This window comes from Hypomesus nipponensis, chromosome 9 (assembly GCF_054491055.1).
Source record: "Hypomesus nipponensis isolate SF chromosome 9, ASM5449105v1, whole genome shotgun sequence".
In the NCBI taxonomy this organism is placed as follows: Eukaryota; Metazoa; Chordata; class Actinopteri; order Osmeriformes; family Osmeridae; genus Hypomesus; species Hypomesus nipponensis.
Genome location: NC_140369.1, coordinates 22,782,650 through 22,798,083, shown reverse-complemented (window position 1 = coordinate 22,798,083; position 15,434 = coordinate 22,782,650). Strand labels below are relative to the sequence as shown.

The window sequence follows — 15,434 nt, the reverse complement described above, 5'->3', positions numbered from 1 at the left end:
CTCATGCTCTGCTGTGGCTGGACGTCATGAGCATAGTAATCGCACTGGGAGTCACCACACCAGAAACGTCTTACTCAGATATGGCTGCTGGATCAGAGTGAGTAGCGTTCCATCAAACATGGCTTAACAGTCTTGTGATTGGGGTCGTGTTTGATCAATTTGAGTAGTAGTAGTGGACTGTTATTATCTGCACGTCCCCAGACAGTTGACTGAGGCCACAAGCAAGACCCAATGAGTGGAGGAATATTGCGTGATGGTGGGGCAGACAAGCAGGGAGTCTGGGAAGAAACCATTCCCCATTTGAGTGTAGGCCAACCTTTCAGCACTGTCTGAATATCCTTCCATTGCCTCCCTGGAACAGGGTAATGAATAACAAGGTTTAATGGTCTCAAACGTAGTCCTAATCCCTCCCATTGAAGACAGAATAGTGCAAACCTCAAGACAAGGAAGCAAGGAGCACTCCTTTAGAGTCCTGTAATGGCTGAACAGTCAACAAGGAAGTAGCCAACCACAATGCAGCACAGGGTAACAAAGGTCTATCAATTGTACCATAGGTAACCTTAGCCTGACGACATGACTGGGGCTCTGAGGAATGCTGCTACTTTGGGTGCCCTCCCCCCACCACCTCCTATCCTTCCTTCCGCGTCTGCCATATTTCTTAGAAATCAAGTTCTCTAGGTAGGGGTGGGGGAAATTCACGTGAGAAAAATAAGACATGCTGACATTTATTATATCTAGACCTCGGATCTAACATTGTGTCCGGACCGTTTGACATTGCAACGCATCGCGCTTTACGCAGGACTGAGTTTGTTAGCTAAAGACGGGGGGGGGGGTCATAATTTGTCAAAACCTCTGCAAAAAGGGCAGCGCGAGTTGCATAACATCATGGCGGCTAACATTCCCTTTCCTGAATTGCAACCCTCCCATGCTCCCCTGCGTCTTCTGTGCTCCTAGTTTGGTCTATGGTGCCACCTACTGTTCATTAGGATTCTGGGTCTCACTTTCTGTTCACATTTAGGTCAGCTTAAGGGACTACTTCTAGCAGTTGGCATGTCTTTTGTTGTGCTTCTCACAAACTTGATGTCTCTTTTGTGACTCAGCCCTGAGTCCGTGGAAGCAAGCCCTGCCGTGAACGAGAAAACCTACTCCAATCATAGCTGTGGGAGTGCACAAAGTCATGGGTATCGGGGACTACCATATGCTGTGAGTATAAAACCTGTTCTTCTACTGCACTTTCTGTTGTACCTCAGTATCACTCATGCATTCAGTAGGTTTTCATTGTGAAATACTTATGAATACGTTTTGTCGACCGTGAATATGTGCATTTATCCATGTAGTTGCCAATACCATTCCAAGCTTTGTGTAGTGAACAAACAGAAGCAAGGGAATTCAGTGAAATATAAAACAAAGTTTTTTAATGACGAATAATGACACGCCTTCCGTTATTCCAGTAAACAGCTGTGTTGTTTCACGGTACCTTTTTTTGGTCCTCATTTTCACTCGTCTCCATTTTCCGTTTCCCTTCTTTCTTTTTGTTGCCTGAACACCCGTTGTTTGAAGATGCAACAGTCTTCCGTTGTGTGTTGTCAGGATCACAACTATGGCGCGCCCCCTCCCCCCACCCCACCCGCCTCCCCGCTCTCTCAAACCATCATCCCCCGGGTGGAGCTCAACGGCGTGGCCCGCGGCCCACGCTACCACCCCAACCGCGACGAGGAGAACTCGGCCGACAGCGACAGTTCCTCGGAGGAGGATGGTGGCGTGGCGAGCTGGTGCCACTGCAGCCTGACGCAGGATGGCTTCCTCATCAAGTGCGAGAGCTGCAGGTGAACATGTGGCCGTTTTGGAACTTGTGTTTGTCTTTTTGTTTATTAGTGTCCACGTGCAAGAAATTTGATGTAACACGCAATAAATGTAATGATTATTTTGTGTTCAAAGTGTGTTTTGTGTATCTGACAATATTGTGTTGAGTGTATTTTAGCGGACAGTTATTATGCTGTTAGCTGACGTGTAGCCTTGTCTTGATAGTTTCAGGGGTTTGGACAGACGAAAAGGTGTTGAGGGCCAGCGCAGGAAACCTGAAAATGTATCAGGTACGGTCACAGATGAGCATCAAACGGCAGAACCCAAGTGTGCATCAGAATTCAAGATGATGCAGCGCTGTAGTTAAGCTGAAGCTGATGATCTTTTCTGTTTCCTGTTGTCTTTCCCCCCTCCAGTGGGTGAGAGCAGCGCCACAGAGAGTGGCGACGAGGAGGTGTCCCCCGCCACGGTGTCCTACACAGCCACCCAGCACACACCCACCAGCATCACCCTCACGGTCAACCGCGTCAAGAGGAACAAGTCCAAGAAGAGGAAGAAGAGTACAGAGAAGGCTAGGGGAGCACCCAAGGGCAAGAAGGTGAAGGTAGGGGTCGCTAGGCGGGTGGAGCTCTAGGGGGCGCTAAAGAAATACGGGGTAGTTAGTCAGGTTTACCGCTAACAGCTTCAAAGCGACTGTAAAGATGGTCCAAAGAGTCCAAATGTAAAAAAGACGCATTGCTATAATGCTGTTCTGGCATCTAAGCTATCACTAAGTGACCTACAAGAGCTAAACAAACTGTTACCAAGTCTAATGCACTTCTAGGTAGGTGGTAAGACTTTGCTGCATGCTTAGTGCACTTCCTGGACACATGCCTAGTGTGCTTAACACTGGGTTGGGCAAATGGTGCCAGATACAGCAGGAATTCAGGCGCTAACTGGGCCTAAATGTGGAGCTAGTTGAAAACCACCCATTGTGCTAAATATTGCGGTGTTGAAAACGGCCAAGAGTGCTAACAGCATTCCATACAGTAAGTGCTAAGCATATCGCCAGTGGCCAAAGGAAAAAGGCTTAGCATGCTAAAATTTGCACCCATAGCTTGTCGGTCTAGATTATTGCCTCTCAGTTAAAATGAGTAGAAAATGTAAGATTTGAGAGATTTTTAGGAGAATGATATTCACTCTGTAGCTAACATTTGAATGCTATTGAATTTGATGTTTTTCTTTATTTTTAAAATATTTTTTTAACATACTCTTTTTTTCGGGGGGGGGTTTTCAACAGGCCTTTAGGGAGGGTTCAAGGAAGTCCATGAGGATGAAGGTAGGGTAGTAGTTCTGACAGAAATGTGATTACAAATCCCCATCACACTTTTTAATGTCAAAGCTTTTCTGTCGGCAAATGGTAAACCTGCATTTCACTCCCCCCCCCCCCCAGAACTCTACGACAGAGGCCAGCCAGGTTGACGAGAACACGGCCGAGGGCTGGGAGTCTAAGATCCGCCAGTGGACAGACCAGTATGAGGAGGCCCTGGCCAACCAGTACAGCGCCGATGTCCAGACTCTGCTCCAGCTGCACCGCGCCGCCAACACCACGGTCACAAACGCCACCGCTGGAGCAGAGAACGAGTCTGTGACGCGGTCGCCCCAGGGGCAGGTCAGAGCGTCGGCGGACATGATGGACACCATCAACCGTACGGAGCTGGCGTGTAACAACACTGTGTTGGGCTCTGAGATGCAGGTGTGTGTGTATGGCTTGTGTGTTTTGTCTATGTTTGGGATTGTAGGATTGTACGTTTTTCACTTGCCACTTTTTTCTTTTTTCTAAACCCTGAAATTGTTCTAAACCGTAAAAGGTTTTGTAAGAGTTGTGGGAAAACTTTGGTCAAATATATATAAAAATTCAATGACATTGATTACAATGACAACTTCCCCATTTTGAGTTTGAGATAATAACCTGTTTACACATCTTCATACAAGTTACAGCTGGGGCGGGTGACACGCGTGCAGAAACACAGGAAGATTTTGCGGGCCTCCAAGGACTTGCAGCCAGACACACTCATTATCGAGTACCGGGGCAAGGTCATGCTCAAACAGCAATTTGAGGTCAACGGACACTTCTTTAAAAAGTAAGATGCAACTTAGTTGCCACAACTGCAACTCCAGAGCCTCTGATCTCTTAGGCAAAAATATATACATTGTATTTCATTTGATGCAACAGGGTGCCTAAATGGGAATTTCTGACTAAAATTACATCAACAGGTGCTGAAGTGAGTACGTGCATATCGTTGATTCAGGTTGAAAGGAAAAAATCACACAGTTCACAAATGTTCACAGCAGTAGTAGAAGTTAAGCACAAAAGAAGGAACAATCCACTATAGAGAGATCTTAGACTTTGGATGACTTTTTTCCCACTAAATGACAACAGGGGGTGTGCAAAGTTTCATACTGCTCAGACGAAAGACCTATAAGTTAAAAGATTTTGTAAGGGGTCCCGAAAACAAATTCAAAACCTAATTCAAATTGACCGAATGATTCATATTGACTCAATAGCTATTGAGAACATTCCTAAATGTGATTTTAATATAATATAAAGCTTTTTACAAACTAAATTACATACACATACACGAGCGTTACTGTTCTGTGTGTACATTTAAACTGGAATAATCTCTCTAATAATGCCAGGAATCTTTGTGTGTGTGCGCATGTGTATCTCTGTATCTGTATTTTGAATGGGATTTGAGGGCAGCGAGTGTCCCATGATTATCTCAAGAACCGGGCACTCTGTAAAGCTCATATTTTGCAGGTTTCCTTTTTATAGTCCAACGGAGTGCAGTGATGTTGTCTGGATGAGCATTTTGACATTTCCCCCCCAAAATTTGCTGCCAGTTTTGCTCTCTTTGATCAGGACTCAGCCATGTTGAGTTACAAGTTACAATAGACTGTACAGAATAAATAGTAGAGAGTAAATCAATGACAAAACATTTTGAGAAGAATATCTGGTTTTTCAACTGGTCTCAAAACCACAATATTCCAAAAGTGTAAATTCCCTGACAGGTACAACTAAAAGGTTACAAATGAAGAACCGTAAATTGACTGAATTGAATCAGGATAGTTTGGTAACCATGACAATATGCCTGGGAGTGACCCGAGTCGAGTTAGCATTTAATTATTTGAATCCAGTAATGCTCAGGTAGGTGCCACTGTGATTATAACCAACCCTTCTTTGTCTTTCTCATAGGCCTTACCCTTTCATTCTCTTCTACTCCAAGTTCAACGAGGTAGAGATGTGCGTTGATGCACGGACATTTGGAAACGACGCTCGCTTCATCAGGAGGTCCTGTACACCCAATGCCGAGGTCAGCCATCTTGGAACTGACAAATAATATTATTGATAGAAGAGTTGAGGTCCACGACAAATGCTCTTTTACCTACCTGAATGGTTTGGGAATCACCATGAACTAATCTGTCTGCTTTTGGTCCTGTAGGTGCGTCACATGATCGCAGAGGGCATGATCCACTTGTGTATCTATGCTGTTACTCAGATCACCAAAGACGCGGAGGTCACTATTGGCTTTGACTACGAGTTCAACAGCTGGTTAGTCACTAAGATATATATTTTGCCCCCACTGAATTTAATTGGTATACTCATTATACATATTACATTATGTATTGTGGATATGTAAAATACATGTACATAATACTTAAGTACTAAAAGTTCATTTATAGTTTTCCACTTTGTAGCAGTAGGATGTGTGGATGTGCCATACACAACCTCCCCTCTTCTTCCCAACTTACAGTAACTACAAGGTAGACTGCGCCTGCCAAAAGGGCAACCAAAACTGCCCCGTGCAGAAGCACAACCTGAGCCCCCGTGAGAATCTCCTGTTCCCCCTGCCCCGCCCCCTCCGTCCTCCCTGGCGGGGGCGGAGACTCGGCGGCGGAAGGCGCGGAGGAAAGAGATGGAGGGCGGCGTGGGGCCCGGGGCCACGTCTGACGACAGCACCCTGCCCCCGGAGGAGACCGGGGAGGCCCAGGAGCTGCGTGGAGGCAGCGATCCAGAGGTGTGTGCGCGCGGCACTAGCATGGCTGTTGTACACGCGTCACTAGCATGGCTGTTGTACACGCGTAACCATGTCAGCCTCGACGAACAGCTGGAGGTGGATATTTGACTTTAACATTTGATCTTTCGTTTTCTTTGTTCCTGTCTGTTGGTGTTCAGGAGGGCATTGTAGATGGGGTGAAACAGGAAGAAGGGCTGGAAGGAGAGCTGGACGAAAACGGCCTACTTATGTCCAGCCGGCGAGTACGTACCACACTATATATAAACAATACATTCTAAAGGACTCAATTATACAATGTATACAATTGATCATGTATTCAAAATACCCATATGGTGCAAATCTCATATCTTTGAGTATATCTGTTTATTCATTCAATACATATTTGTTACTTAATTTTTCTTGAAATTGGTAGTAAAAATGTGATCTGTTGGGAAAATGCAAAATTGTTCATTCGTTATTTGTCCATCCCTTGTCTCGGCAGACCCGCGAGGAGCGCAAGGCGGAGGCCATCATGCACGTGTTCGAGAACCTCGACAAGAGGAAGCGGAGGGCGACCCTGAGTGGTGCCTCCACAGGAGGAGGGGCCGAAGAGGCAAAGCAGGAGGGCTCTCCATTTGAGGAGGGGGCAGTGAACCCCTCAGGGGGCAACCCTGCGCCTCACAGCACGGGGACGGGGGTCAGCACGCGCCGCACCACCTATGTCTCTGTGAGTTGGGATGTGTGTCATCTTTTTTCTTCTTCTTAGTTTAGTTAGAGTTTCTGCTTTACTAAGAGTGTAACTCAAACTCTCTCCACAGGAACCGACAGTTGAGCTTGACAAGACCCCAGCGTCAACGCCAATCTCCTCCTCCTCCACTGCCGGCGCTCCCAATCTCCCTGCCCCCTCGAAGCCACCGCCCTCCCGCTCCACCAAGCCCCGCCCCAAGAGCCGCATCTCGCGCTACCGCTCCAGCTCGTCGCAGCGCGCCCGCCGCCAGAGGCAGGCCCTCGCCCAGCAGCAGGCCGCGGCCGAGCAGGGGGGCGGGGCGGCCGAGGAGGGGCCCCAGGGCCCGGTCGGGGCCGAGCCTGGCCCAGGGGACGCCGGTGCGACCGCCGGACACCCCCTGGACGGAGACCTCAGCTCCACTCTGAACAAGGGCAACCTGCGCTACCCCAAGACCAAGAAGGTGAGTTGGAAGGCGTCGGTGTTGAGTTGACCTTTTGGTCAAACAGTCAAAGCTGTTGCAAATAGCATATGATACTCTTAGTCTTGAATGCTGGAAGGTAAACTTCCCATCTATAATGGCGGCCTCCTTTCCCTACCCTGCTAGTATTTGGTGACTGAGTGGCTCAACGACAAGGTCCCCGACAAGGCGTCCCAGGAGGCTCCTGGGGTGGCAGAGCGCCCTCTGCGCATCACCAGCGACCCGACGGTGCTGGCCACCACCCTCAACATGCTGCCCGGGCTGTCCCAGCCGCCGCTCATCTGCACGGCACCCAAACACTACGTCCGCTTTGGCTCCCCCTTCAACCCGGAGCGCCACCGCCCACGGCCCCTCAAACTGGACGGCACCTATGGCTGCTACAAGAAGGTACTGTGTATGTTGGGAGTGGAGAATGTAGGAATGCAGTTCGGTGTGCGTTTGGGTTTGTGTGTGAATGGGTTTGATAGCTGAGGACGTTCGGGCAGAGCATCGGGGAATGTTGTGTGTGGTTCAGCCCAACTGAAGCCAGTCTAGTTGTTGTATGTTTGGGTGAGTGGTGTCTTTGTTGGTTTTGTCTGAACCGCCTCATTGTGCCCCCTCAGAGATGGATCCAGCAGGCCCAGGATGAGAGCTGCTCGGCTAGCCTGGAGGACGGCACAGAGTCCACCTCCTCCCACCAGAGCAACAGCAGCAGCTCCACCCCTAACCCTCCCTCCACCGGTACTTCCATATCATATACACGTCGTGTACATTCTGTCGTCGACTTTCTCGTTTCTCTCGCGGCGTGCCGTCGTTCCAAACAGTCTAACCTTTCGGACTCATCATTGGGGGTGAACTGTCTCGCGTCTCTCTCCCGTGCAGAACTGGCGGCGCCCATCAAGAAACGGAGGGCAAAGTACGCCTCAGAGGCTTCGGCCACACCCAGCGAGCACCTCCTGCCGCCTCTGTCCCCGGTCACGCCGCCCCCGCCTTCGGACCCGCTGCTGAGCGCCTCGTGCGCCGCCCTGCTCCTGGGCCTGCACCCTCACCACCACCACTACCCTGGGGACGAGGAGGAGGGGGGGGTGCATCGGCCCAACAGCCTGGCCTGCTCCCCCTGCCCTCACTGCCCACCAGCCGCTGCAACACCCCGCTGCAGTTTGAGGTAAGGACACACACAGACACATCCCTCGCAGGAGAAGAACATGTGTTGTAGGCTGTTTGCTGGAGTCGCGTGGTGACACGGCAGTTTGAAGTGGGTTTACCCCGTCTCTGACCGTACTTTATTTGTCCTGCTGCTCCACTCTCCAGAACATATCGTCCCCAGAGGCCTCTCCTCTACATAGGCCAGAGTCCATCTCTCCAGAGGTAGGTCCCCCCTTTCTCTCCCTCTCGTTCGTGAGTCCTTGATTAGAGTTTTGCTAACAATGTTGTGTTCCCTTCTATTTTGTTCGCTCCTTCCTGCCTGCAGCCATGCCTAAGGACAGACTTTGATCTGGGCCGCCCCCAGTTCCCGGACCTCTCTCTCTCCTCCTGCATGGAGAGCCCCGTGCCCCTTGGCCCCGATGACTTTTCCCTCTTGGGGGGGGGCGCGCCCCCTGAGTCGCAGGAACCCGCCTCTGTAGAAGAGGGCTCTCACACCCCCACACAGGCCACGCCCCCCGACGCGGGGCCGAGCCGAGAGCAGGCGTTCAGGACAGAGTTCAACCTGATCTATACTTGCTCACCCCTCAACGCCAACCTGGGCAACCCCACCACCGACAGACGCCTATCCCAGTCGGAAGGCAGCTTCTCCCCCGCCGAGTCGTTCTACGGCACCGTGGGTGGGCAGGGCCTCCCAGTGGAGGCGGGGCTTGGCTCCATGTCGCCCTATGGCGAGCCGAATTACGGAGGAGGGTACCCGGACAGCGACACACCGCCCCACACCAGCAACCCACCGCAGAAAAAGAAGGCAAGTCGACCATTGTGGGTTGTTGTAATCAGTACTGTCAGAGTGGCACTGCCAATCAAGTTGTAGGAGATTACTTTTTCCCCAAGTTAAATGGTTATGTTTAAAGGTCCCACGACATGAAATGTTCATTTTAGGAAGTTATTTAACATTCATATGAGTTCCCCTAGCCTGCCTTTGGTCGCCCAGTGGCTAGAAATTTCGATATGTGTAAACCCTGGGTATTCTTCTCCGCGTTTGAGAAAATGCGCGTGTGTAATTCTGCACCATGGCTGAATTTTGGGAAAGAGACTTCAGATACAGTATTAGGGGACCACTAAGGCCTATATAAAAGCATCCCAAAATGAGCATGTCATGGGGTCTTTAAGAACATGCACAGCGGTATGGTAGAAGGCATCATGCAGCGTAACAATTGCTAAACTGTGACGGTGAGAGGATGATGAGAGTGCAATATGCTTCACTGAAAGGTTAACGCTCTATACACATGGTACTTTTTCAACTACAACTCCTCGCCGACTTAGTGTTAGATATGGCAATTTGCCTTACCTAATCACTGTCATGTTGACAAAACTGAACAAAATGGGCAGATAATAATCTTAAAGTTAAACTTAAAAGTTTGAGAGCAAGAGAAAATGGTTTTGTGCGTCTGCGTGCGTGTGACCAACTGAACAGATTTTCACCTTTTTATCGCTTCTGTGTGGATTCTGTCTCTTTCCCTGCTTTAGCTCTGGCCCCAACAATTTTGTGTTCTTCTGTTAGATTTCACCCCCGTCCCTGTCCCAAACTTCCAATCTCCTCCCTTTCCTCACTCCCCCTGCTCCCTCCCCCGCCTTGCTCCTTGAATCCTTTGCCAAATCTTTCTTCCACTGTTTTTCCCAATGCAGAGAGCCAGCCTGCACACCATTAGTCTGCTGACAGACAAGCCACATTACCAGGCTTTAGCAGTAAGGAGTGAATACAAGCCAGTACAAAATATGGTGAATATTTTTTCCCCTTATGACTACCAGTCTTAGAAGTGTGCATGTCAGTATTGTTGGTTGTTTTTTGGTTTTGTTAATTTTTTTTATATATATATATTTTTTTTTGTGCATCTGCATACGTACAACCAACTGTTCCTACCCCTTCCCCCAGAAACCAAATCCCATGTGTTCAAATGTATTCACTCAACCATGGGCCATTTGATGTCACTCCGTCCGAAATGCGGCGTTCAAACGCGTCATCACATGAGTTGTCTGACCCTCTGGTTTGAACGCAGCTAGGGTGCCCTGCAAGCAACCTCGTTGACGCTCATGCGGGGTTCAGCCTACCTGGGTTTGTCTCAGAGTCCATCCATCCCCCGCCTCCCCCATCATCTTCCTTTTGCCTCTAGGTTATCCAGAGGCATACAAATACAGGCCATCCGTTAGATTGAATTCGATAACCCTTCACCTCCAAAATGTGCAGGTAATCCCATGGCCTTAATGCTCGGCAACAAATAGTTGGAGGAAGCCAAGTTGACCACCACCAGTTTCCTCAGATGTCAGCTGGCATCCGCGACCTTTTCGGTGTCTTCAACTACTCATCCACCCCCTCGTCAGCCTGCCCTCCATTGATCCCTCATTTCCTCCTTTTCTCCCCGCGCCCTTCTTTGAGCCTGCCTGTGCCATGATGACATTTCCGCCGGCCTGCTCTTTCTCTCAGTTTCTCTCTCAGTTGGACCCGTGCATATATATGTGGGTGTGAGCTCTGTGGTTGTGAATTTTTCACTTTTGAAGTTGGCCATTTGTTACCATTTTGTTTCTGTCTCTTTTTTAATGGTTGCTGTTATGTTGTGATGCTTCATGCATTGCTAATGGGGATGGTCATGGGGACGATAATGAAAGGTTGCTTGTAGTGTTTTCTTTCCAACATTTAATGAGTTACTAACAATAACTGAAAGGTAATAATGCTGCGTGTGCGCTTTCTCATATACCAGTATGACCGCGCCGCAATATGATTGACCATGAAGATGATTCACTTGCATAATTAACCCCGTTTAGTTTTCTCTTCATATGGGAGAGCTACTTTGATTGCTTCTCATTGTACTTCCTTCTTTCTCTGTTTGAAATTCTATTTTGTTGTTGCATTGCATTTTTGTCCTCCATGAAGTAATTGTCCATCCATGTTTAGATCCTGCATATAATTAAAAGACAAAGTGAGATCTTCTTTAAGTTAGATGTAGGGTCTTTTGAAGTCTGGTCAGATATTAGATAGACTAATTGAACGTGCTTTTGAGGTGAATAGAAATGCCTGATTTGGATGCATGTTATCCACACATTTCGCCATACCATACGACAGCTGACGTTGAACCTTTTTAAGGCAGGTTTTTAGCTTTTTATGACCTCATCGTTTAAACGCACCAACCGGAAACGAAAAATGACGACAGAGCTCATTTCCCCCCAGGTGTCTCTGCTTGAGTATCGCAAGAGGAAGCAGGGGAGTGGCCGGGACTCGGAGCCCGGCGGGGGTGGCAGCCACCTGGGTACCTCCACCCGGCCCGGCTCCATGGGCCCCGGCAGGGCTGAGTCCCCAGGGATGATCTCTCGCCCCCCCCACCACCACCACCACTCCCAACACCACCACCCACACCTGCAGCCCCCGACCTCCTCCTCCTCCTCCCCACACAGCTCCTTCTCCTCCCCCGCCCACCCCTCCTCTTCCATCGCCCAGATCGAGGAGGTCAGCCCCCCACCGGATCACCATCAGAACTCCTCCCAGGCCTCAGGCCAGCAGTATCAGGGCAACAGCCACTGGTAAACACACTCCTGTTTTGTCTTATATGCATGCAACTGTTTTGCGTCCTCATGCCCATCTTGGCAATATAACATAATTAGCTATGAAATGTATAGAACGGGAGTGGGAATATTTGTTGGGAATATTTGTATCGCATGCTGTTTTGCTAGGTTGGTAACTCTTCCCCACCCAGATTATACTCAGGAAGTTGTGTGTGTGTGTGTGTGTGTGTGTGTGTGTGTGTGTGTGTGTGTGTGTGTGTGTGTGTGTGTGTGTGTGTGTGTGTGTGTGTGTGTGTGTGTGTGTGTGTGTGTGTGTGTGTGCGCGCGCGCGACGGGTCCCTACATTGTAAATGTGACTCTGTCTGAAAAAACTGGGGACCTTGTGTACTATTCATTCTTGTTTAAGGTTTTTATTTTCTGAAGTTTGGGATTCTAGTGCCTTTTCCCTCATACTTGACCAAGTGTAACCATGTGGGGCTGCCTTCCTCTGACCACAGGATGGTGCCCACCAGTGTGGAGCGCCTGAGAGAGAACCACGGGGTGCTGGAGCGAGTCCTTCGAGGGGGGCTCAAGATGGAGCGCACAGCCAAGAGACTAGGCGGCGCTGACGCAGACAAGGACCCTGGTACAGCTTGGTCACAACTGTCACACCAACCCTGTTAGTTTTTTTTTTTGTTAGTTTTTTTTAATTTATTTTCCTTTTTTCTTCTTTCAAAATTCCAGATGCAGATAGGTATGAGCTACAGACCATGGGCATGGCCTCTCCTATGAAGAGTCCACATAGATACAGCCCATCTGTCTACACACATCAGGCAAGTGTCACCTGCAAGTCTCAGATATATCAGATACCGTTGTGGACCGATACAATGATGTTGTATATTGTGTATATGAGACCATACAGTGTTCACAAGGATACAAATCAGTTAGTGTCCTATTCTAATTTGTACCCGTTTTATCGGGTTGCAGCCTTCCTTGTCGGAAAGCCATCATCAGACGGACAGTCCGGTGCTCCTGCAGATCAGCACGGCATCCTCTCCATTCCGTGGCTCCTACAGTCCCTCGGCTGCACCTCTTTCTGGACAGGGCTTCTACTCCCGCATGTCTGCCCACATTGACCCCTCCCAGCAGCCCCAAAACCCCCCTTCCTCCTACCCCAAACAGACCACCTCTGCAGACTCAGCCCAATGTGGGACCTCCAGGACACCAGGGGGTGCTCTCCATCAGCAAAGCAGCAGCAGCAACATGGATGTGTCCAATAGGTACAGCGGGAGCCACCTGAAAGCCAGCCTCTTGAGCAGTGGGCTGTCTCCTACCCCTGGTTCCAGGGCTCATGGGCTCCCTAAAACTGACTTGGGTGCGGCTGCTTCTGTGGGGGTCCAAGTGACCCATGCCTCTAGACTGAACCAGCAGCAGCAGGCACCACGGAGCCTGAAACCAGGCAGCCCTGGACAGGCAGGGTTGCAGGTGGGATCTAGACTCCTCCAAGCCTCTGGAGGCCAACACTACCCGCAGCGCGGGCCGGCCCTCAGTCAGTTTCAGCACCCTCCTATACAGGGGTCGGGAGTAAGGACACAGTCAGGAAGCTTTTAGTGTGTATCTGTGCTTGTGTGAATGTGTGCGAGAAGTCCTGTACCTCCTCAATAAAACCTGTGGAGGACCAAGTATGAAAGAGTTTGGCAGGGGAAATGTACAGACCTAATGGGAGCTAAAGAACTTTCTGGTATGGATTTATTCTTTTTGTTTTTTTTTTTCTGTTCTTTTTTTTCTCCAAAAAGGAATTACTGCATTCTGCACATAAAAAATCAAGGACTTTGACATTTGACAACAGTGAATCAATGGATAAAGCAATGTAAAAGTTTTTTTTAATTATTATTAAAGAAATCATGTCATTTGAAATTGCCCTTGGTTTTCCTGCTCTGTACGGACTGTAAACAGGCAACAAGTAACGTTGACTAAGTATCTGTATAAAATTTAAGGAAAAAAAGAAGTGTACCTGTTGTTTTGGTACCTGGTTTGACAAATTCTCAAGCTGATTTGTGTTTCTGTCAGTTTTTTTGATTTGGCAAACAGCCAAGTCTGTCCTGCAGTATAAGTGTTTCAGTTGGAAAGGGGAAACAAATACGAGCTAGAGCTTATGTGTTTATCATCCGTTATAAAGATGCATCTTAGGGCTCGGGAGTCCAAGAGTTCCATAATTAGTTCATTCCATATGATTTCCAGCTACCTTTCAAATGTAGCCAATTATCGAAGATTCTTTACCTGTATTTAACTTTTTTCTCTCAATAATTTCTTTGTTTTCCCCTTTTTTTTTTTTTTTTTACACTCTCCCTCCTTTTTTCAGTTTTCATTTTGCCTAGTACTACTTCATAGTAGATTTACTATATTGTACTTGAGACGTACAGGTCTTGTAATTCATGGTGCTGCAGACAGTCATGTTTTGAAAAAAGAAATATATATGATTTTATTTGCAATCCAGTTACGCTCTTCATGAGCATTTAGAATGAACTTTACGTGAGATTTAGATTTTTTTTTTCCTGTGTCATCATTGTAAAAGTACAAACCTATTATTGTGCTGGAATGCAGGGGAAAATGGCGCTAAGAAGCAGAATATGATTTAATTGTCCTTACTCTTGATGGGTCTTCTATTTGAATCCTTAGGATAACATTTTATTGGAAAATGTATTGAGAAGATATATATTTTTCTCTTCTTCTGACCAATCCTTGCATTCCGTATGCCACCTAAGAGTACAAGAGAGGGGGGGGCGGGCAGGATGGTTTGGACAGTATATATAAAAAAGAAAAAGCTGCTGTGTTCTCCTTGTTTGTTTTCTTTTTATCCAAGTGCTGCTTTGAGAACTTTCCCTTTTCACAGAATGCTGTACCCTCATTTTTTATAAGGGTCATCACGAAGCAAGAGAGAATAATTACAGTCATGTGCCATGACCACTGCAGTGGAACTTTTAGACAACGTAAATGACATTGTGTATGCACTGGGAGACGGAGATTCTCCTGGCAATGAAACATGGAAAAGTGGACCTAATTTACAAATTAATTTTGGACCCTACCATTTGGCTGTGAGGAGTGTATGTCTGTCATCCCAGGAAACAACAAAGGGAGACCATAAAGGCTGGGGACAGAGGCACTCACTGTTTTTAGCCAACAGGACACTTGTCTGGCCCCCTGCCAACCCTCTTCCACCAACCATCGACATAAGGGTACTCACTTGTTACATGAATGTTTGACAGAGGACTTCAAGAGGAATTTATGACCCAAATTTACCAGCACCTTAATTAAACAGATAAAACTTGTCTCAACAAAAACAACCATATGTACAACCAAAAGTACTTGTATAAAAAAAAAGATGTGTTATAAACATGTAAGAAGAAATATAGTACACTTCATTTGCCGCATGATATTTCTTTTTTGGGTCTGATTGACCAACTGACTGGTGGTTGGGATCTAATGTTCAAATCTGTTCAGAGGGTCGGTTTTGCTCATCCTTGGAGTCCATGCAAAACTAGATGTTGCATATGCTTTTTTTTTTTTTTTTTGATGATGACATTTAATTTTCTATGTTGATTCTGTTCCGTTTTTTTACAGAGCATAGTAGAAACAATTTGGACCCCCCCCCCCAAAAGATAAAACTCAGAACAGATGTAATCCATTTTGATAATAAAATACTCATGATGGCAATGTATTTTGAAAACTG

At 47.7% G+C, this 15,434-nt stretch overlaps 1 protein-coding gene across 1 annotated transcript; it reads left to right on the top strand.

The window, feature by feature from the left end:
- On the top strand, positions 1-15,431 carry setd5 (SET domain containing 5). Its single transcript, XM_084705073.1, is given in 26 exon segments — positions 1-97; positions 1,101-1,203; positions 1,561-1,826; positions 2,029-2,093; positions 2,220-2,407; positions 3,083-3,121; positions 3,236-3,538; positions 3,778-3,926; positions 5,039-5,156; positions 5,286-5,395; positions 5,598-5,683; positions 5,686-5,861; positions 6,020-6,103; positions 6,343-6,567; positions 6,659-7,027; positions 7,172-7,432; positions 7,648-7,765; positions 7,907-8,054; positions 8,123-8,189; positions 8,336-8,392; positions 8,496-8,975; positions 9,857-9,949; positions 11,394-11,743; positions 12,223-12,350; positions 12,449-12,537; positions 12,692-15,431. Coding segments are annotated over 26 exon segments (4,767 nt in total). The 5' UTR covers positions 1-26; the 3' UTR covers positions 13,316-15,431.
- The last annotated feature ends 3 nt before the right edge of the window (positions 15,432-15,434 follow it).